Raw genomic sequence first — 23,811 nt, 5'->3', positions numbered from 1 at the left:
ATCCCAGCTGGACAGTAATTCTGGTCACTAAGGCTTTTTTAAGGAAACAAAAGCCAAATAAAATAAGAAAGACATTCAACAAACATGTCACTGAGCGTGACTCAGAGTGTCCAGCGTTTGATGTAGATGATGCTACAGTTTGCTTACAGAATGGGTTGCTCCCCCACCCTCCCCAGTTCACCCAATGTCAGCATTGTTCAACTCAGCTGAACAATTCACAAGCCCATTACTGTTAAATAACTTTGCAAATTTCAGAGGGATTTTTGAGGGACTTCATTGGTGGGAATGGTGCTTTTATGAGCTGCCGTCTGTGTGGCACCAGGAAGTGGGCAGAAAACATCTTCCATACTGGCAAAATGCCTGCCTAAACTTATTGATCGGAAAAAGCACAGAAGTTGGATAAAAACGAAGCAATTGAAAGCTGGCTTTTGCTATGTTAAATCAGGGATAGTTAAGCTGTTGCAATTCAGATGCTGCTGGACTCCCATCACCCGCAGTCACCATGGCCAATGGTCAAGGATGATGGGAGTTGTAATCCATCAACATCGGAAGAGCCACAGGTTCTCCATTCCCCCCTGACCTAAAACTTCTCTCCATTGCATCCTCAATTGAAATCTCTCAGGAAGGCTGAGAGGTTCTTTCCATGTTCTTAGATTCTTATTTCCTCTTCCTCCCAACAACGAACTGCCGGTATTTCAAAGGCCCAACCAGATAGCATCTTATATACCAATAGCAAATTTGTTCTTTGAGTGCCTGTCCATATATGGCAGAAAAGCACTGCTCACACAAGAGAGGGAGGCAACAGGAGGGTTGAAATAACCCCAAAGTTTGCAGAAGTTTGAGGGAGAAGACACTTCTTTTGCAGGCACACTTGGTTGGGACATGAGGTAGGACTTCTCTACTGCAGCACTCAGGTTATAGGACTCCCTCTCTAAAGAGCAGGACCGGGAACCCAATGTAGCCCCTCCAGAACGCTCAGTCTGGCCCATGGAACTCTCCTTAGGCCACACCCTGCTTTGTACCCCAATGTTTTTGCCTTGCTGGAATGTGTCCTTGCTTGGGCTGAAGGAGGATAGAAAGGGGTGTGTGAGAGAGCACTAAAAAGGTAAAATGGGCATTTATTGCTGCACTCACTTTTGCTTCTGACCACTCTCACCCCTTCCCCCCCTTCTTCTTCTTCTTCTTCTTCTTCTTCTTCTTCTTCTTCTTCTTCTTCTTCTTCTTCTTCTTCGATCACTCATAGCTGAGTAAGATTGTCTTCCATAAACACAGCACTCTCACCGCTAGTATGTGGCCCTCAAAAGGTGTCCGGGAAGGGAATGTGTCCCTCAATCTGGAAAAGCTTCCCTACTAAAGAGGTTTGTCAGGCTTCCCTCCTTTTAAACGAGCTGCTCAGACTTCCACCTAGTATTTAGCCAGCAAAAAAGAATACCGTAATAATAACAATTAAATCCATTGTCTCTCCTTGGTGATTATGCTTCGCTGTTTTATTCTGTTCTCAGTTTTATTGTATTTTGATTGATTTCTGTTGTGTTACTTTTGTGCTTGGATGTGAGCTGCTTTTGGGGGGGCGTCCTTTGGGGCCCCCAAAAGTAGAATATAAATGATTTTACAAATCTATCAAGCCCTGCACTGAGCAACTTGGAGAAAAGGTGGCACACAAATTTAACACAAAAGTATCAGCAATAAATAATACAAATGTATTCTGCCAAGCCAGTCATCAGCTGAAATTTATTTTAAACTTTTTTTAAAAAGAAAAGAAAAAAAGAAAAGAAAAACAAATTAACGCAAGCAGGTACTGTTAAGGTTCCAAGATTTTCTGGCTTATATTTCAAATCTCTTTGGCAGCTTGAACTTTGCTGTGGAGATCTGAGGGTCATCCCAGTTGTTTTGTGTTCCTATCAGACACCTGTGAAAAGACACACAGTCAGCTAGATCAACTAACCAGAGAATCTTCCGGCTGGTATAATGTGCAGAGATCCTCTACATTTGCAATGTCAAAGCAGGCTGGTGGCTTCCAAATAACTTGAGATCGACGCCATGGTCAAAATTCTGCACATGTGAGTTGCCGCAAAGGTCACATCCACTCCACACATTTAAAACACATTCAATGCACATTTAAAAACACACGGCTTCCCCCAAAGAACCCTGGGAACTGTAGCTTGGTATGGGTACTGGGAATTACGGCTCTGCAAAGGGAAAACTACAGTTTCCAGAATTCTTTTGGGGAAGCCATATGTGTTGAACGTGCTTTAAAAGTACGGTGTCGATGCAACCTATTTAGTCAGTGGGCATAACTTGTAAAGGCTCTTTGTGTGCAGAGTGGATGGCTCCACCAGGGGGTGCTGTTAACTGCCATCCCTCCCTCCTGCATGTGGTATTCTATTTTTTTGTATGATGTCAGGTAAGGGGCAACTGGCTTGGCTGAAATGGCTTGGTGAGGCAAATGGGAAGGGCCTGGGAAGTTTCATCAGTGGCAGATTTAGGGCAGGGCTACCAGTTTCTCCACACTGGGCGCAGAGCTGAAGGCAGAGCGCATAGCTGCCAAGTCTCCCGTTTTCCCCAGGAAATCCCCGTTTTTCCAGCTGTTCCTAGCTGAAAAAATGGATTTTTTTGTTTCCCCCTGGTTTATTCTGGCACAGCGGCCATTTTGGAACTGGGCGGAGCATGCTCAGAAGCGACTTTTGATGCTGCTCTGCCCAGTTCCAAAATGGCTGCAGTGCGACTTCTGGCGTGGCGGCCATTTTGGAACTGGGCAAAGCAGCATCAAAAGTCACTTCTGAGCATGCTCCGCCCAGTTCCAAAATGGTGACAGCGCGACTTCCGGTCTGCTATTTCTGGCCCGGTCCCTTATTTCTCTGACAGCAACTTGGCAGGTATGGCAGAGCGTTGCAACTATGGCGTAATCATGTATGCACAGAACAGAAGGTGAGAGGTGGCGGGGGACACACACACACCAAATTTTGGCCTTGCATGGAACCCAAGTCTGCCCCTGGCTTCATGAGGGAGGCCTATGGGCTCAAGGTTCCCCACTCATGACCTAGAATGTAATTTGCGGTCGCCCTGTAATAACAACAATAAAAGTTCAACATTGTGCCAACACAAATGTTCTGTCAACGCAAGAATTTCTGCTTGCCCAGTGGAACAATCTTACCTCTCCACTTGTGTGCTGATCTAGGGGTTGTCCTGCCCCACCCAAGTTGGACTTCCATTTATTACACCCGCCGAGTAAACTACAAACCTGCTTTGGGTCTTCTGCACCATTATTTAATGTCAGCAGCACAATAGCCCGATTCCAAGTCAGCTCCTGCACAGTCCTTGCCCCCACGAGCCTCAGGATTATTACACTGCCTTCTGCGAGTGCGTTCTCCTTGCGCACATGCCGACCAGGTAGACCAGCAGCTCCAGCCCCCATCGGTGCCAGTCGGGACTGAGTTAAGATTGGAGTGAAAAATATTTTAAGTCTAACATCAAAACAAAAAGCAAACAAACTTGCATTGCAGTTACTTCGATACTGAAGTAACTGCCTTCGTGTCTGTAAGCCCAAATGGTCACTCAGGGTGCAGTCTGGGATAGGGGTGTTTCTTAGGTGGATAGGGGATCTCTGCTTCCACAGAACAGCTACAAAGCAATAGGACAAGGTGTCGTTTTAAGTGAAGGGCTGGGCAGGAGCATAGCTGCCAAGTCTCCCGTATTCCCCGGGAAACCCCCGTTTTTCCAGCCGTTTCCCGCTGGCAGCCCAGATTTTAAACCTCCCCGTAAATCCCCCGGATTCTTACTGGCCCGGGGAGGCTCCTTCTGCGCATGTCTGGAGTCTCTGGACATGTGCAGAAGCGATTTCTGGTGCTGAAGCCATTTTGGAAATGGGCAGAGCATGCACAGAAGCGACTTCCGGTGCTGCTCTGCCCAGTTCCAAAATGGCCACAGCGCGACTTCCGGAGCTGCGGCCATTTTGGAAATGGGCAGAGCATGTATAGAAGCAACTTCCGGTGCTGCTCTGCCCAGTTCCAAAATGGCCGCAGTGCGACTTCTGGTGCTGATCCTGGATTTTTCAATCTGGGAGTTAGCATCTATGGGCAGGAGAGGAATGCTTAACCCTTCCCACCACTTGTTCCTTTCCCCCATAACTCCTCCCCTAGGGCGCTTTTCTACCTGACACAATGGCCAACTGCCCATTGTGGAACGCCAACTGCTTTGCTATAGATTGTGCCCCAACCCCTGCTGTTTTCCACCAGTTTGGTAGAGTTTCTTGGTTCCAGGTTTAGAGATGTGAAGGCCCAGAGAATATCTTGGTGAAAGTTATATTCTTCGTAACACCTGCTTTTCAATGCAAAGGGTTTTTTGCAGGTGTATTAAACTATGCATCTTAAGTGGCATCGTCCAGGAACAATTCCATCACTGTTCGTATGAGCAGAGCCCTAGTACAGGGTTAGGTGGGATAACGGCTTTATCTTCGCAGCTCACTTGTCCTGAATAGAATACGGAAATGAACCCTAAATTCTTGATCTACTGCTGACCTGGTACAAAAGACGATGTGGGTATCTGGCAGGCTTCTCCCTTGAAGTAAGGGGGGCACCCACATTCACACCTTCCATTCAACAGCATGACAGTGCCACCATTTTGACAAGGCTGGCATTTGCAGACACTATATTCAGCAACGTAGTCCTCCACAGCTCTGTCGAGATTCTGCCTCTTTACGGTGGAGTTGGGTATCGTCACCGGTATGAGAGTAGAAATTGGGTACGGCTGCGGAGAAAAGCAGATGCCTTAATCCAACTTGTTACAACAGCGTTACTCTTTGCACAAGCATGATATAAGCTTCCCTGACATTTATGATAGCCACCTCTTACAGTAGCTACTCCGAGTCCTCTACCATGTGAGGAAAGGGTGTTCCCAGGTAACACAGAGTGCATCTTTCTGCTCAACCCACTCTTTCCCCTTAAGGAATTTGCTGCCACCAGATGAAAGGGGGGGGTTAGAAATTATATCTGCAAGGCTGCTCTTTATCTACTAGCCCCCCCCAAACTTTCCTGGGGTCTCCTTGAAGCTTCTTACGTAGTAGCATAGGTTATTGGGGAATGTTAAAATTAAATTAAATTTATTTATAACCCACCCACCTGGCTCTTTCGCCCTAGCCACTCTGGGCAGTTCCCAACATAATATTAAAAACACAATAAAACAGTAAGCATTAAAAACCTCCCCTAAACAGGGAAGGGGGCCATACAGGTTTATGAAACAAGTAAAGACACAAAAATAGGGAGTTTTAAGAAAGGTGTGTGCCATGCAAAAGTTGCAGAATACTCCCTTTGAAGCAAAACACAAAAACGGACTAAAAAGCTTTCTGTTTTCTCTGAAGGTAAACACAGTGGCGTCGCAAGCATCCCTGGTACCGGGGGCAGCACCCTGCCCCTTGGCGCACAGCATCCCTCCGTAGTGACGTGCTGCATAGTGACGTAGGGACGCAGCATGTCCCTATGTCACTTACGTCAAGTAATAGCCCTTCCCTCTTTGGGCATATCGTTGTTGAGCTCTTTTTGGGAAATAATAGTTCAATCCCTCCCAGTAGGCGACAGAAAGAGATGCGACCTTCCCCATATTCACAACGGAGCTCCTTGCCTTAGCATTTTAGCCTCATGGATATGGTGTAGCTAGTTAACACCATAACCCCCCATGAACAAAGATATGCATTTTCATTCAATACACAGCATTCCAAACAAACGACCCATAGCTCAGTCGGTAAAGCATAGGACTCTTAATCTCAGGGTTGGGGATTTGAGCCACATGCTGGGCCAAAGATTCCTGCATTACATTTGATTCTAAAACCCAGGAAGATCTACCTCCTCATGTAATACACCAGTGATGTCCAACTGGTTGATCGTGATCTACAGGTTGATCGCCTGTGTGATCCTGGTCGATCGCGCTTGATCCTGGTCGATCGCGGGGACATTACTGCCTGTGCTAGGTCCCTCCTTTGCTGCATGTGATCGGCATCGCTGCATTTTATGGTGAGCAGTTTTCCTCCTTTTACCCCTCAAAAAGCTCAACTCTGGCCAACCCCCCCCCCCCAAGCTCAACATCTCTGGCCAACTCCCCCTAAAAAACTACTCCTCCCTCCAATAATGACAATGGGTAGATCACTGCCAGTTATTTTATACTGGGAGTAGATCGCAGCCTCTTGTGAGTTGGACGTGCCTGTAATACACAAACACCCATTAAACAAGGTTCATATGATCAGTCTAGGACAGCAAACTCCAAATCCTTCACAATACCCTAGCATGGAAAGCACCTAAAATTCCTTGACTCTTATATTCAGGTGATTATTGTGCTTACCTTGGAAACATAACACTTGCCTGTTCCCTCGCCACGGTTCAGCAAGGAATAAAGGTCATTTCAAGGGGGCAGCATTTACAGCAGGGGTGACTGACATTTTGGCCTAAGGACCTTAGTCGCTCTCAGCCAGCTTGTGGTCGAAAGCAGATGTTGCCACACACACTCTCTTACATGTGCACGGAGCACACTGCACACAAACCAAGGCACTCGGTCACCAACTGCAGTGGATCCATGCAGATCAAGCTGAGGAGGAATGGCGTTTATTACCCCTCCCTGCTCATAAAATAATAGATCTGATGAGAAGGGAAAGGCGATGCGCATTCTCACCAGGGATGAGCCATGCCTGCTCTCCCACATATCAATATGCGCATCAGTTTAGGAAGAAAACCCTCTTACTTCGTATTGTATCACTGTGGGAGCATCAGGTAGCGTTGCTGCCCACTGGACATAGTCTTCCACGTCAACGACACTGTGACCTTGCGACAGCTTTTCCTTCAGCCTAACCAGAACTTCACTCTTCCCTCCATGAACGAGAGATATCACATCGTGGATAATTCCGCTCTTAGGGGCGTTGCCCGCTGCAGAGGAAAGAAACAGGACAAGGATGGACCAAGGTCCCTCGAGGTGTTGTCTCACCATCATTCTGACTTTCTTATGCTGACAAACACCTGGAAAGGCCCAGAACAACAAACAACCCCCCTCTTTGCCAAATTCATGACAACATATGTACTGTACTCAAATCTGTGCTACTGTGCAATCTGCTTTTTAAACGTCTTTTTTTTTTAAAAAAAGTATTTGATTAAATTTCCACAAATTTCACACTGTTTCAATACATAATAAATTAATATTTAGTTTTATTGACTTCCCATCCCATTTTCCATGGTGTTTTTAAATATTTCACTGTGCCCTATCTTCCCTATTTTATATCATAACCACAACGCAATAAATAGCTCAAATCCTGCTCGCGAATTCATCATATTATAATATTTCTTTAAATCATCCAAAAAGGCTTCCATTGTTCCATAAAACAGTCATTGTTAAGTTCTCTTATCTTAGCTGTTAACTTTGCTGATTCAGCATAGTCCATCATTTTACTTGCTTGTCTTTTAAATTTTTTTTGGAATGGATGATGCAAATATAAATGAGTGCTGAAAATGCACCTCCTTGCCACAGGGCCACCTTTGCAACAGGGGCATATTTGCCATCGCCAATGCCAGCTTGGACATGAAATTTTCAGAAGAGGGTTTGTCTAAATATATAGTCCCCTTTATGTGTATTTTGAACATAAATCTTTAACTATATAAATATATTTACCATTTCTAATCTTGTCACTTTTGCAGTCACCTCCTTTGCCGGTATGCTTGACTTCAAATGTGCCAGCTGTTAAACCAAAATCTGTATTGTAACCCAGGCAAGCTTTTACATCTTCGACGGTGACTCCTGCAGACAGAGTTAAAAACAGACATCCGATAAGAGATGGAAGGAGGGAAAGGCTCATTAACAAATTTCCTGAACCATGAAATGATATTTGGAAAGGCAATCAAGTTGTACCCATAAGAAAAAGCAGCAAAGACTTTTTAGTTTTCATTTATGTGTGATATCCAGTCATGTCATAATGACTAATGCCAAATTTTGTTATGCTTTTCTCGCTTCCTGTTTTCATATTACATTAGTCACAATTTTGCAATTGAGGACTAGTCTAATATAAGAGTTTTCAGCTCTTGTGATGGAAATTCTAGCTTTGCTAATACATCAAAGGTAACACCAGCTATAGTCGGTTGGTTTCTCTTGCAAGCAGTGACTTTGCTTTAGGCTGCACAAACAGACCAATAATTACTTATCGGTTTTGGATTGTTCCTTTTATGATCGTTTATTGCCATAGATACTGGTTATGTAAAAGTATGTTTGCTAGTTTTTTTGTCCATAGTTCAGTATTATTATCAGATAGGTTAGCACCCAGCCTGAATTGGATCGGAGTATAGCCTCTGAAATTAATGAAACAGTTCCTACCTTCACTTCTCATTGTTTGGTTGTCCAGTACATACATTAGTTCATATTTCCCGCCAACCGTTCCCTTCTGAGCAAAATGAGTTCCGTGCATTTCCAAAAATTTAAAATATTCTCCCTTGTCGTATGCACTGGGCAGGTATTTTACATCTTCGAGGAACGTGTCGGTCAGGCGGACGTCACGCCTTCGCATTTGAAAGGTCCCCAGTTCAATGTTTCCTTTCACGTGAAAAAATGTTTGATGCTGTAACGCAGAACGGCGGGGTTAACCTTCTGCCAGTGGGAAAACGAGAGGACCAGATGTTCTCCCATCCCTAGGGTGACAATGTGTCCTACATTATGGAGGGAAGTCTTTCGTTTGATGGCATCCTCCCTTTGGAAAGGATTCCAAGCACTATTGTTCCGCAAGTGGGTTAACTTGTCGTGGGCTTGACTCCTTGTCAAAATTAAAACCCGCAGTGCTCAACAAGGGTAGCATGTTAGAATGTTGCCCCAGAAGTCACACCTACCAACCATCCCTCTTCAACTTTTCTCTTTAAAGCAGAATAGTTGAAGCTTCTACTGCCTCCCCATATAAACGGACTGAGGCCCTTCTTCATGTGCCAGAGCACAGCAACACGAGAGCAGGCTCCCCACTTGTAGAATGTTCTCCCCAGGGAGGTTCATCTGGTGCCTTCTTTACATATCTTTAGGTGTCAAGTGAAAACGTTCCTCTTCTCCCAGGCCTTTGGCCAATTAAAGAAACTATGGCCTTTTAAACTGTGTGTGTATGGCATGGGTAGGCAGCCTAAGGCCCGGGGGCCGGATTCGGTTCAATCACCTTCTAAATCCAGCCTATGGATGGTCTGGGAATCAGTGTGTTTTTACATGAGTAGAATGTGTGCTTTTCTTTAAAATACAGTGGAACCTCGGTTTATGAACACCTCGGTTTATGAATTTTCGGTTTATGAACGCCGTGGACCCATCTGGAAGGGATTAATTCACTTTCCATTACTTTCAATGGGAAAGTTCGCTTCAGTTTATGAACGCTTCAATTGATGAACAGACTTCCAGAACCAATTACACCCATGCTTCGGGTTAAGTACGCTTCAGGTTGAGTACTCCGCAGACCCGTCTGGAACGGATTAATTCACTTTCCATTACTTTCAATGGGAAAGTTCGCTTCAGTTTATGAACGCTTCATTTTATGAACAGACTTCCGGAACCAATTGTGTTCATAAACCGAGGTACCACTGTACATCTCTGGGTTATTTGTGGGACATAGGAATTCATTCATATTTTCCCCCCAAAATATACTCCGGCCCCCAACAAGGTCTGAGGGACAGTGGACCGGCCCCCTGCTGAAAAAGTTTGCTAACCCCTGGTGTATGGGTTACTGTTTTCATTTCTTATTATGGTTTGTATTCTTATATTGTAAACCACCCTGTGATCTTCGGATGAAGGGTTGTATAGAAATTAAATATTTCCTGGTGAAGCTTCACCAGTGAATTCTCGCCTGCTCTACAGTTATCAATGACCCAAAGTGGCAGGGAATTTGTTTTAATTAGACAATTTGGCTGAGGTTGATGGAAACCTCTACAACTTCCACATTGTTCCTCATTCAAGATTCATTGGTGTATATGCAAACATGCATCTGGAAAGGGCTCTAAACATATTCCTAAGCATCAGGGTGGAAGGGACAGTCTTGCACTCCCCAAAACAAAACTTAGTTTCAATGGACCCCTTCAACTAGGGGATTAGGATGGACTGACTCAAAAAACTTTGCATACCTATCCAAGGAAGGTGAAACAAAAATTAATGTGGGAACAGCTCCTCCCCTTGAAACATTTTAGGCCCCTCAAACTATTAGGGGAGATTAGGATCCACACCATTGGTTGGAGGGACTTGGAACCTAATGCGGTACTAACTTGAATAAAATATTGGGGGAGCCCAGGTAAGCCCTGTGCACATAACTGATCACAAGATGCAGTGGATTTGAATGGCAATGCCCATCAACTTTGGGGATGCCCAGCCCCCCTCAAATATTTTAATGGAGGAGCTTGGAGGGACCTCGGCTCCGAGGAGTTGTCTCCTATGAAACCTACTCTGTCTGATCAGGAGCAATGAGATAGTAAAGTAGATAGGTCACACAATGCCCTAAAACAAACATATTTTTTTTAAAAAAAGAATATTAAGTTTATATAAAAGTTTTATCAATATAAAATCTGTATTAAAAAGTAGGACAAGGAGCAAGGCCACCGGTAACTTTTTAATGGCAAAATGTAGGTACTATATTCTTCCCAGCTCTTTCCTGGAACTCTTTAGCTAGGGATAGATCTGTGGTCAGTTTCACATGTATCCCTTCAAAAAACTGTTGATTTTATCTATATTTTGATTGTTTTATTGTGTTTCCTTTTTAAAGAAAGTCTGTTTTTATGGCTTTTTAAATAAATACTTTATACTGTTAAGGAAAAGACACACAAACATATCTTAAGCCGTATACAGTGGTACCTCAGTTTTTGAACATTGCACTGACGAACATTTCGGTTTTCGAACACTGTAAATCCAGAAGTAAATGCTTTGGTTTTCGAACACGCCTTGGAAGTCGAACATGCCATGCGGCTTCCGCTGAGTGCAAGATCCTGAGGCCTAGCTATCGCCTATTTAGTTTCCGGTTTTTGAATGTTTCAGAACTCGAATGGTCTTCCGGAACAGATTACGGTCGAAAACCGAGGTACCACTGTACGGGTTATGCTAAATAAATAAATAAATAAATAAAACACTCCTAACGGCATGCTAATATCAAGTCCCCAAAATTACACAGAAGGGCTCTCCATTTTTTGTTTGCTTGTTTATTTATTTGTTTAGGATAGCTTACCTTTCCTTTAGAATCCTTTAAGAATTTATGTAGAGTTCCATTGGCGAATGAATCAGTGTTCTGGCTGAAACTGAGGCCGATGGATGTGCCATTTCCTATCTCTGTAGGCGTCAGTTTGAGAGAAAAGCTAGACTGAGCAGACCTATGCCTTTCGCTGAACATTTCCCTTACCGCCGACACCTGGTCCTCGTAGACTTCATTTCTAAATCTTTTATCTCCCTTTGTCTTGGGGAAAAAAAACAGATATAGCAGGCAATTGAGTAGGCAATCTGCATGGAATATATGCAGCCCAATGGAAGGAATGGTTTTCACTCTCTGTTATAACATTAGAAACTTAGAGCCCATAATTGAAAATGTATGGCAGCAGATTCAGGACAAAGAGAAAAGCTCATTAATTAAGATAAAGTTCATTCATTCATTCACCTTTCCTCTGAAAGTTCATACTATATCTATCTATCTATCTATCTATCTATCTATCTATCTATCTATCTATCTATTATTTCACATCAACTTTATTACTTATTTGTTGTTGTTATTAATTTATTAATAGCTTTCTAAACCACTGTCTTAAGGCAATTTGCACATAGAATAGTTAAAAACACACTGAAAAGCCAAATACATTTAAAACGAGGCTTAAACCCTTACAATTGATCACTTCTTGTAATGACCCATTTATCCGGCTGCAAAAGCAAATATAAGCAAAGGCCAGCACATTCCCAAAGTAAAAACAAAAGCATAGAAGATCCAAAACAAAACAGGGGGAAAAGATGGGGCAGAGTGGGAGAGGACCGATAAATAAACAAATAATCAATTCCTGCCACCGACCAGTTAAAAACAAGAATTTGAGTCTGTACAAATTTTAACAAAATATTTAAAACTAAATATATCTGTAGAATCATGGGCATCCACCTAGCGGTGGGAAGAAAAGGTTGGTTGCCCTTGGATCAGCCATAACCCCCACATTCAAGCACCTGTAATATCTAAGATATAATACAAAATGTGCAGCTGCTATTCTCAATTGTTTTGTGAGAAACTAGCCTCCTTCAGTGCTTTACCTTTTAGCCATAGCAATGACTGACATCTACCTCATTGGACCAAAAGAAGACTAGAGTGAAACACCCATTGTCTAGACTCCAGAGAAGGAACTTCTTGAATCGTTTTAAAGCCTTTTATGCTGCTTTTCTGTGAGCTGGAGAAGCCTCACAGAAAACAATACAGTCATACCTCGGTTTAAGTACGCTTCGGTTTGAGTACTTTCAGTTTAAGTACTCCGTGGACCCGTCTGGAACGGATTAATCCACTTTCCATTACTTTCAATGGGAAAGTTCGCTTCAGGTTAAGTACGCTTCAGGTTAAGTACTCCGTGGACCGTCTGGAACAGATTAATCCACTTCCCATTACTTTCAATGGGAAAATTCGCTTCAGGTTAAGTACGCTTCAGGTTAAGTACAGACTTCCGGAACCAATTGTGTACTTAAACCGAAGTACCACAGTACACCTGTCCAGAGCTTTACTGTGGTAGTGATTGGTGATTAGGATAGCAACTCAAAACACGAAAGGTAGCCACACAAAAATAGAATTAATGATGTTTCAGAGGTCTCATTTCATGTGAAAGTGACCCTTTGGAGTTTGTAAACCGATTTGATAGCATTGCAGAGTTGTGTATGCAAGAGAGAGGTTATCACAGCCTTAGAGCTTGGCAAGGTTGTTCCCACCCCCTGGGTGTGTTGCACAGCTCTCCCCCCCCCAGCTGTTCACATCAGCACAGCTTCATTATTTGCAAAGGTGCTCACCCCTTTGTTTAAATTTCATTTCATAAAATGTACGTACCACTTGGTTGTAGAAAACCTCAATGCGGTTTACCAAAACAATAAAGCAGCAATATTATTAGTAAACAACAACAATTTTTAAAATAAAAACTTTGGCTAGAGACAAATTAGCAATGACTTCAGGACTCCAGTCAGTGAGAAGCATCAGGCTGTAGCATTTTATAACAACGTACAGTAGGCGTATGCATTTTGGATAAAGCTACGCAAGCATGGAATCAAATGCACACTCTCCACTTTGCACAAAGGGGCTTACGTCATAATTGAGCACAGCAACATTCCATGGCTTGCGATAGTATATTCCAGTATTCCCATCGCGGACTCTGTCGCAGACTCCGTTGTAAAACTCATTGTAAAACAGGCTTTCCTTTGGTTCCATGCCCAGAATGTTGACACTGCAACAACATCGCACAACAAATTAGGGTCTTCCAGGATCTTAGTCACTTAAAACCAACTTGAACGTTTTGTCTCCCAAACGCTGCAAGCCCGGAAGTGATTCTTTCCGGTTTGCGAATGTTCTTTGGAACATGAATGCCTGACTTGGCTTCCGCGGCTTCTGATTGGCTGCAGGAGCTTCCTGCAACCAATCGGAAGCTGCACCTTGGTTTCTGAACATTTTGGAAGTCGAACGGACTTCTGAATCATAGAATCATAGAATCCTAGAGTTGGAAGAGACCACAAGGGTCATCCAGTCCAACCCCCTGCCAAGCAGGAAACACCATCAAAGCATTCTTGACATATGCCTGTCAAGCCTCTGCTTGAAGACCTCCAAAGAAGGAGACTCCACCACACTTCTTGGCAGCAAATTCCACTGTCAAACAGCTCTTGCTGTCAGGAAATTCTTCCTAATGTTTAGGTGGAATCTTCTTTCTTGTAGTTTGAATCCATTGCTCCATGCCCGCTTCTCTGGAGCAGCAGAAAACAACATTTCACCCTCCTCTATATGACATCCTGTTATATATTTGAACATGGCTATCATATCACCCCATAACCTTCTCTTCTCCAGGCTAAACATACCCAGCTCCCTAAGCTGTTCCTCATAAGGCATTGTTTCCAGGCCTTTGACCATTTTGGTTGCCCTCCTCTGGACACGTTCCAGCTTGTCAGTATCCTTCTTGAACTGTGGTGCCCAGAACTGGACACAGTACTCCAGGTGAGGTCTGACCAGAGCAGAATACAGTGGTACTATTACTTCCCTTGATCTAGACGCTATGCTCCTATTCTGGAGTGGATTCTGTTCAACTTCTGAGGTATGACTGTAATTCATCCTTACCACAATGAAGGGCAAGCTAGCTATCATAGGGAGTGCTGGGCATGTCACATGGCACACAGAGACCTGCCCTCTAACAAAGCAGAATGGCCAGGGGACTCATGAGGAACAGGCAAGGGACCTGCTGCCACTGCTCCTCATAAGCTAACAGCTTCCACTACCAGAGGTAGGCATCTCAAATTGCCTAAGGGTAGGGTCGGCCCTGCCAATACATTTGCTACATCTCCCATCATTCTCCCAAGAACTTCCCAGAACTTACCCACGGCCAGCTGTTCTTCCAACCTCTGATACATCAATTATACGGTCACGACAGGGTGCACGAGGATCACCTTCGCAATTGTCTTCATCGGAGAAGTCTCCACAATCGTCTTCTGTATTACACACTAACCTTTTCTTTACACAGTGTCCTAAGTGTAGAATGAGGAACAGTATCTCTAGCTGTTAAACAGCTCTTATTGTCCTCAGTCTTTTGGCTTGAACAAAACCTAGTTGGGTTTCCCCCCAGTGCCACTGGTGGATTTTTTTGACCATAAAGGAAATGGAAACCTGATTTACCCTTTCAACGTTTAAAAAACTGTCACTGTGAAAATGTAGACATTAAACACACACACACACACACACACACACACACACACACACACATATATAATTGTCCTTTGATCCTTGGTGCAGGGAGCTAGTCGAACCAGAGCCTATGCAACCACTCACCTGATGTAATCAATAAAGTTGTGGCCTAAATTCTGCCAAAAACCAAACCAAAATTTGAGTCTTGTCTGAATTTATTTAAGGGGGGAGGTTTAAACATCTAAACACGCAACTGAGCAATTCATTTGTTCTATGTTGGTTGCGTTATCCTTGAAAGAGCAGGTGCTTGGCAATCCATATTTGCCTGCCCCTGGCTTTATATTAGTGGGTTGCTGATGCTTTTTTGCATGTTATCTGTGGAGGCTGTTTTTTTAAAAAAGTTTCATGTGTATTGATTTGCTCTAAGTTTAGATAGCTCTTGTTTTCAATGATTTTGCAATGTTTCTAAACTTGACTGTAAGTCGCCTAGAGACCGCCTTGCGTTAGGCAACTAACTCCAATATAATCCACCAGGGAAATCCGTTTCAGAGAATAATGCAAAAGAACTGCATACCGTTTTCACACATGAAGTCATTGCCACAATCTGGTTGCTCTTCAGGGCAGGGGGTGTCTGGCTGGCAGAACTGTCTGTCTCCCAGAGCTTCCAAACATGGCTTCCCTCCGTATTGTCCGAACCTCACAACACTCCTCGAGCGATACTTCAGAAAAGAAAGGAGGAAGAATTACAGCCTGTGCTCAAAAGGACTGGTGTGGCTGCGCAGCCATGAAATGATGTACATTCTTTGCACATGCCAAATAACTTTGACGGAAACTAAGCGGGAGGTTGGGGTGGGGGGAATTATGGATGAAATTAAAGGGAGGCCTACTCATCGCGCCTCCACAATGGAGTCTCCATTCTTTTGTGCTTTGAGCTCCCAGACAATGAAAATGTTTTAGTTTTATGGTTGAAAAACAAAACAAAGAATAAAGTCTGCTATTTCTAAGAAACAATTAACAATTAGGGAGAGTGGTGGTAGATGATTTTCTTATTTCAAAGTCATTTGTTGTGTTCTGGTCAAAAAGCATGTCTGGTTAGAAAATACTGTACCAATGACTACTTTGTCTACAATGCTAATATATCCAGGAATGCCTGAAGACATTTTGCTGCTTAAAGCAAAGGACAAAAGGGGACCCTGCCCTCACATTCCACATTCAGAAGTCCACTACATTTCCAAGCACAATTCAAAGTGTTGGTGCTGACCTTCAAAGCCCTAAACGGCCTCAGCCCAGTATACCTGAAGGAGCGTCTCCACCTCCATTGTTCAGCACTGAGGTCCAGCTCTGAGGGCCTTCTGGCGGTTCCCTCGCTGCAAGAAGTGAGGTTACAGAGAACCAGGCAGAGGGCCTTCTCGGTAGTGGCACCTGCCCTGTGGAACGCCCTCCCGTCAGATGTCAAGAAGATAAAGAACCACAGTGGTGCCTCGACTTACGAAGGCAATCTGTTCCACGGCGCTCTTCGCAAGTCGAAGTCTTCGGTTGTCTAAGCGTCCATTTTGCGCATGCACGAAGAGCGATTTTGTGCTTCTGCGCATGCGCAGAACGTGCGCACGGCAAAAAGACTTCCGGGTTTGCTTACTTTGTAAGTCGAAACCTTTGGAAGTCGAGGCATTCAGATGTCGAGGTACCACTGTACAGAACTTTTAGAAGACATCTGAAGGCAGCCTTGTATCAGGAAGTTTTTAATATTTGATGTTTTATCATGTTTTTAATATTCTGTTGGGAGCCGCCCATAGTGGCTGGGGAAACCCAGCCAGATGGGCGGGGTATAAATAATAAAATTATTATTATTATTATTATTATTATTATTATTATTATTATTATTATTGCTGGACTAGCAGTTGAATTTTACTTCAACAGTGGCAAAAGGACAGTGTCCTTTGCCGTACTTGAGGGCAGTACAAGAAGCACAAGGCAAACTTCTTTACTACTACCTGTCACCCAGTTTTTGCTGCCTGAGATGGCTGCCTCACCTTGCCTAACAGTAGGGCTGTAGGAACATCCAGTATGCAGGGTGTTGTACTGTACTGTACACAGAAACCTTCTAAAAGTAGTGTGCAGTGCACCAGTAGGTGGCACTCTTTGTGCTACAATCCACCAAATATACGCTGACTACATTGCCGGATAATTTGAGGATAGGACTGGAACGTTGCAGTTTGCATCACAGAGTCTAAATCCCTGCGTTGAGATAAAATTATCAACAGCCTTAATCATTGGTACCTTACTGTTGTTCTGATTCGGATTATGGATGATGCCACTAAGTTCATTATTATCCAGTGGCTCTACGAAGTTAGAAAACTAAACAAGCTACCCCCTGCCCCCCAAAGTCACGAACATTTACTGCCAGGAGTTTGGAGTTACTGAGTCGCTTCTGGGTTTAGCTAAGCAGAGCCACCACCAATTATGACAGATCACAATATGAACTGGAGGAGCTCCACAAAGTGTGCCATTGCCAGAGGTCTGGACAAATCCAAATTCATGGAGGATAAGGCTACCAATGGCAACAACTAGTTGCCATTGATACTGAATCCCAGGGGCTGGAAATTGCAGGAGGGGAGAGTGCTCTTGTGCTGGGGTGCTGCTTGAGTGCTTCCTGCAGGCATCTGATTGGCCACTGTGAGAATAGGATGCCGCACTGGGTGGGCCACTGTCTTGATCCTCAGGCTAATCTTACATTCTTATCCCTAAAACACATTGTTGTTGTTTTAAACAAAAGCCTCCTGAGCTAACTATCAGTCACAATCCCATGACTTACTCGTTCCTTCGCACATGCATTGCACGGTCCCCATTCACTCCAGCGGCTCAGCAAACAATCGACGGGCCTGACGTCCACTTGTCTTCGCTCTCTTAATATAGAACAAGATGCTTTTATGCAGTAAAGGTAAAGGGACCCCTGACCATTAGGTCCAGTCGTGACCGACTCTGCGGTTGCGGTGCTCATCTCGCATTATTGGCCGAGGGAGGCAGCGTACAACTTCCAGGTCATGTGGCCAGCACGACAAAGCCGCTGCTGCCAAACCAGAGCAGCACACAGAAACGCTGTTTACCTTCCCACCAGAGCGGTACCTATTTATCTACTTGCACTTTGATGTGCTTTCGAATTGCTAGGTTGGCAGGAGCTGGGACCGAGCAATGGGAGCTCACCCCGTCACGGGGATTCAAACCGCCAGCCTTCTGATCAGCAAGCCCTAGGCTCTGTGGTTTAACCCACAGTGCCACCCGCGTCCCGCAGTACTATTCAGTAAACTAAAAATCTGAAGCAATATTATTGGGGAAGCAGGAAAAAGAGGCCCCCTTCGCTTACATACTAGGGAAGACGTCACCAAAAGAGAAAAGGGACATATATTTTCATATGCTGATTTTTATGGACACAGAGGCAAAGGCAGAAATATTTACAGCCCATCTTGCTCTAGTGGGGAAGCCTGTGACCACCAGGTGATCTGGTGCTTGCTCTCTAGGCACTCACCTTTTTAAGGTCCTTACTGTCCTTTCTTATAATGCTTCTATCTTTAAAACTAGACTGGGCAGACTAAAATACAGGACATTTTTCATCCCAAGATGTTCCCTCCTGGGAAACCTGACAGTGGATCTTCCTTTCATGTTTGAACTGGAAGCCACTTCCATCGAATTCATTGGTGCCGATTACAATCTGTGCATACGCAGAACTGTGGTCTCATATACTACCTTGATGCTGAAATTGGAAATCATTTGGATTCGCTATCCTCAGGCTCCAAAGAGAAATTCTACATTTGCTGCGGGAAATGCGACACAGGTTTATTTTATTTATGTATTCATTGTAAAGTCCACTTACCTTTTCCTCCCTGGCGAGACAAAGCTATTTGCTCCTAAGATGCACAGGGCCGCTATAAGAGGCAGTAAAGTTTTCATGGTGCTGCTGTCGGCTGCGACACCAAAACTGTAGCACTCAAACGGGAAGCTTTTTTGTCCTTTCCTTTTTGTTATTGATTAGCAGAAAAACAAACAGAAACCCCTGCCGAAAGGAGGCAGAGCCTGCTGCTGACTTTCGGGAAGCACTCCGGAGTTTGTTGACAGTGAAACATTTGGAAAATCAGCTGGCCTGGGCATTCCCCAGGCAGAGAGAAGCGTAGAAGAGAAAGCCCAAATACCTGTCCTTCCTCTCTCCAATTCCACGCATTACACAATAGGGCGGTAGCTCAGGGTCAGAGCATCTGCTTTGCATACAGGGGGTCCCGGGTTCAGTTCCTGCCATCTCCAGGTAGGGCTGGGAATTCCCTGCATCCGAAAACCTGCAGACCCACTGCCTGTAAGTCAGCCTGGACAATTTGGAGCTGGGTGGACTAATGGTTTGCCTTGATGTAAGGCAGCACCCTATGTTCTTATGCACAAAGTGGGGGGGGGGAGAGAGAACAAAGCAGCCCTGTTTTATCGCACAACAGGAACCTTTGCAAGAATGTGGAGAAAAGAACGCAGTAGGCACACCCAAAAACAAGTTAGACCACTTAACTGGAGCATTTCACAAGTCCCTAATGCTGCACCAGCATTATCAGTTATCCCTAAGATAACTGATCGCCTAAGATAAAACAAGGAGAGGGTCTTCAATGAGCCAGCCCAAAACCTTAGACAGTACATGGGGAGAAGAGCCTGGGGCAAGAGTGGGGCTGTCCTCTTGGGCTTGCTGATCAGAAGGTCGGCGATTTGAATCCCCTTGACGGGGTTTCTCTGTCCCTGCTCCTGCCAACCTAGCAGTTCAAAAGCAGTGCAAGTAGATAAATAGGTACCACTGCGGCGGGAAGGTAAATGGCGTTTCTGTGCGCTCTGATTTCCGCCACGGTGTTTCATTGCACCAGAAGCGGTTTAGTCATGCTGGCCATATGACCCGGAAAGCTGTCTGTGGACAAACAGCCTCGGCCTGAAAGCGAGATGAGAGCCGCAACCCAATAGTCGCCTTTGACTGGACCTAACTGTCCAGGGGTCCTTTCCCTTTCCCTTTAATACATGAGGAGAAGAGTCTAAAAATCCTGGGACGCAAATTTTCACGGCCCTCTACTTCTGATAAGTGAGCCTCCATGGCAGATAATGTATTTAACTCTGGAAGTGCATACTTGATTCTGACCAGACAAAGTCCCCTAGAGCAAAATATACATAGGAGGCCTAGTTTGGTCCGAATTGAGTATACACTTCCAGAGTTACACAAATGCTGAAACCAGACATCAGAACAGGCCACGGTTAGTGGAATATTCACCCTCCCAAAGAGGGTGGGCAGGTTAGGTTGGTGGAGGTTGTAGCATCGCTGAGCAGGATCCGTGCAGTTGCTTGATTCAAGATGAGTTGTACGTGGCACAGAGGCCAATGAGAACACATTTGAGATGCTATAAACCAGGCTTCCTCAACCTCAGCCCTCCAAATGTTTTGAGACTACAGTTCCCACCATCCCTGACCACTGGTCTTGCTAGCTAGGGATCATGGGAGTTGTAGGCCAAAAACATCTGGAGGGCAAAGTCTGAAGAAGCCTGCCATACATCCATCGCATAGTATCAGGCAGCAGAGATTAGAGTTAGTTCAAGGCACTGCAAGATCTGGCTTCCCTTCTGAGCCAGTGCCACAGCTGCATACTTCTGCAGGAATAGTTCTGCAGTAATCTTAAGCTCAACTTGATTGTGCAGAAGGTTCGACAAAGTTCCTTTTAAATATGCCCTTGTTTGGAGTAAGATTGTTTACTTTTCAAAGATACAGAGGGACATTTGATTCTTTAGCAATCCATGTCCAATCAAAAGAAAAATTAAACATTTACTAGCTGGCTGTGGCATTTATTTCATCCTGAACTCGGTAGCTGGGGAAGCAACTTCAAACACATTTTTTGTAGCTTAGAACGAAGCTTTTGGGGCAGAAGGGGATTCCCTCCTCACCTGCCCTAACAGTGCAGGGTACTCAGGAAACATGCTTCAAAAAGAGAAGCTTGTGATTCCCACAGCCATAGTGGGAAAGAACTTTGGCACAGCCGTGGGTTAAATCTGGTTTACACACACACACAATCAAAATGCAATTGCCAATATCTCCAGTTGAAAGGATCAGATAGTAGATCCCTTAGCTGAGAGCCCAGTGAATTACTACCAGTCTGGCAGTGCATAGGAAGCCAATTTCTACCAGGCTAGACTATTAAATCTATCCAGCATTATATTATCTCCATTGACTGGCGGTAGCTGTCCGTGGTTTCAGAGGGCAGCCCTTTTCCCCAAGGAGATGCCAGGGATCTTTGTATGCAAAGCTGTGTAGACCGACCTTTGCCAACCTGGTGCCCTCCAGTTGTTGATGGACTACAATCTTGGTGCACATAACACACGGGTGTCAAAGCCAAATATTAACTGTTGTACCACCAGCTATGTTGCAAGCCTTTACCCCAAGTTTGAGGCAGCAGCAAGAACCTAGTTGAGAGTCATATTTTCAATAGCGACATATTGCTGCTGTCAATTAAGCCCGCATACAGACTATTTCCCAGCATCCTGTGGACTGCATCCAATGTTCTTTGGACCCCAATAGTGGGATAAAGGTAAAGGTAAAGGGACCTCTGACCATTAGGTCGAGTCGTGACCGACTCTGGGGTTGCGGCGCTCATCTCGCTTTACTGGCCGAGGGAGCTGGCCTACAGCTTCCGGGTCATGTGGCCAGCATGACTAAGCTGCTTCTGGTGAACCAGAGCAGTGCACAAAAACGCTGTTTACCTTCCCGCCGGAACAGTACCTATTTATCTACTTGCACTCTGACGTGCTTTTGAATTGCTAGGTGGGCAGGAGCTGGGAACGAACCCCTAACAGTGGGGTAGGAGAGTTAAAAATAATGCCAATATATTTCACATATGGCAACTAATGCACTCCTTTGGTTTCAGATAGTACATGGCGAGACGAATCTAAAAGGCCTGGGGCCCAAATTTTCAAGGCCCCCTAGCAGCTATGGTGACTCATTTACCAGAAGTAGTGAATTTGGTGTTAACTCTGGAAGTGTATATTAAATTCTGACGAAAGTAAGCCCCCCAATGTATATTTTGCTCTAGGTGGCTTAGCTCAGTGTCCCACCCATTCTTTAGCAACAGAGAGATGCAAGGAGCTTCCCCCATGAATGGCAGTGGCCGATGTAGGTGCACTCCCACCCTAACTGGGCAGGTGGCTAGTGAGGAGCACATACCCGCCAAATGTCCTGGAAAAAACAGGACATCCCCCTTTTCTCACAAGATCATGGAGGCGATTTTTGGTGCCGTGCTCTCACACCCTGCTCTCGCCCTGAAAAAGTGCTTTTTTTTGGAAGGGGGAGTGGGATCATGGCACAGGTCATGTGACTCACCCAGGAGTGCATCCCAGAAGACGTATGTTCCAAGTTTTGACATGGTAAAGTGGGATGGCCATTTTGTGTAGTGGCATTTCACTAGAGCAGCCACTTTATGGCTGGCACCCACAATTTTTCCAAATGTTCCAAATGTGCCCTGGTCCCAGAAAATTGGCTTATGATTTGACACGCTGCGCCCGCCTAAGTTGCAGACCAGTGCACTGAGGGAAGCAGTACTCTATCAATGTGGGTCTCCATTCTAGGCGATTCAAGGGCCCTAAGCTTCTAGTTACAAATGCTTTTACACACCTGTTCAATGGCTTAGCAGTTTTACTCGGGCAACCTGAGTCTATCATATGAAAGCAAAAGAGTCGTGCTTCTGGAAAACCGTGTTAAAAGTTTCCACCAAACTCCCTTGAGGCAGAGGCCGCTTTTGAAATGAAGTTACATTTAATTGTCAGAGTATTTGACTACTTTTTACAATGTAACACAATCCAAAAAAATTCCTACATTTCCAGTCGGAGACAAACACATAAATTGATAGCTTTGTTTTTCATTATAGGGAAAGTGCAGTAGGATATGTACAGAGCAGATTTGCATAACTCACCCGGCAGAAGGGGTCACTACAGGCACAGTGTTTACTAGAAAGCAGATCTCCCATTATGCATTTATCTAGCCATTTAAACATGGATACCATTTTCAAGTTTGCACTGATAAACGCTGTAAAGGAGACACACACACAATGCTCTTGCATCAGTTCTGCTCGGTTTGTTATTACGCCCCTCGTTTTAATGCATTGTCACTCTGCATAGAGTTCTAGCTATACTATACCTTGATTGGCATGATTGCAATTTTTGCTTTGCTCCAAGTACAGTTGCTTTTTCGATTTTCACAAGTGATAGTACATTCACAGGACCCGCCCCCTTCTTTAAAGGACACCCATCTATTTCTGCATCCATCCTTTTTTCAACCCTGATTTGGAGAATCTTGCTAGAGGGTCACAACAGTCAACACACTAGATGCATTTAAAAAAATCACTTCCAATGTGTTGCCTGTGTGTCTCTCGACTATGACCACAGCCAACCTGCATGGACATTAAGAGTCAGTCATTACACTTTTGGAACCTTCCCATTACAAGTCAAAGGTGGTATTGAACGATTCTTCATAACAATTCAAACATGCTTTCACTTTGACATTGCTGGAAAGCAGAGAGGGTGTGAAATTGAGCTCTGTCCAGTTTTTAAAGCTTGCAGTTAAGGCTGGGAGACGTACAAGAGACCATTTTATGTTCTAGGTGACTCAGTGCTGCGAATTCATATCACGGTTCTTTCCCCTTGTGTGGAGGTGAATACTAGTCTGTGCAGTTTCTCATCCTAGAAGGAAGTTCAGTAGAAAGCCCCATTTACAGCCAAGGGCATCCAAGCCTTGACAAAAAGTGAAGTTGGGTGAAGGCCTAGGAGACACACCACAGTGTTCAGTTACTTAAATCCACTTGGGCTGAAGTTCGCCACCCGTTCCAGTTTGGTCTCTAGCAGATTCCTTCCTCGGCTTCCGGTGGCTACAATCCAAGGACTCATTGCACCGAACTGCATTCCAAACGT

The 23,811-nt window shown here is 44.6% G+C and overlaps 1 protein-coding gene across 1 annotated transcript; it reads right to left on the bottom strand.

Moving 5' to 3' along the window:
• Positions 1-1,712: 1,712 nt before the first annotated feature.
• On the bottom strand, positions 1,713-18,878 carry C9 (complement C9). The gene is made up of 12 exons (XM_035100495.2): positions 18,723-18,878; positions 17,667-17,757; positions 15,429-15,573; positions 14,550-14,697; positions 13,277-13,415; positions 11,195-11,419; positions 8,341-8,581; positions 7,645-7,770; positions 6,727-6,908; positions 4,518-4,746; positions 3,242-3,430; positions 1,713-1,909 (listed from the first exon to the last, which is right to left on the bottom strand). Exons 1-11 carry the CDS (start codon positions 18,797-18,799, stop codon positions 3,264-3,266), a joined length of 1,770 nt encoding a protein of 589 aa, XP_034956386.2. The 5' UTR covers positions 18,800-18,878; the 3' UTR covers positions 1,713-1,909; positions 3,242-3,263.
• Between the last annotated feature and the right edge of the window lie 4,933 nt (positions 18,879-23,811).

Source organism: Zootoca vivipara, chromosome 11, assembly GCF_963506605.1.
Source record: "Zootoca vivipara chromosome 11, rZooViv1.1, whole genome shotgun sequence".
Lineage (NCBI taxonomy): Eukaryota > Metazoa > Chordata > Lepidosauria > Squamata > Lacertidae > Zootoca > Zootoca vivipara.
The sequence above is the reverse complement of the archived record's forward strand: the minus strand, read 5'-3'. Positions and strand labels throughout refer to the sequence as shown.

Coding starts and splice junctions, on each gene's coding strand:
- C9 (XM_035100495.2), bottom strand. CDS start 18,799: ATGAAAACTTTACTGCCTCTTATAGCGGCCCTGTGCATCTTAGGAGCA. Junction 8,582..11,194: donor TAAAGGATTCTAAAGGAAAG/GTAAGCTATCCT, acceptor TCTGCGTTACAG/CATCAAACATTTTTTCACGT. Junction 7,771..8,340: donor CCAAACAATGAGAAGTGAAG/GTAGGAACTGTT, acceptor CTCTGTCTGCAG/GAGTCACCGTCGAAGATGTA.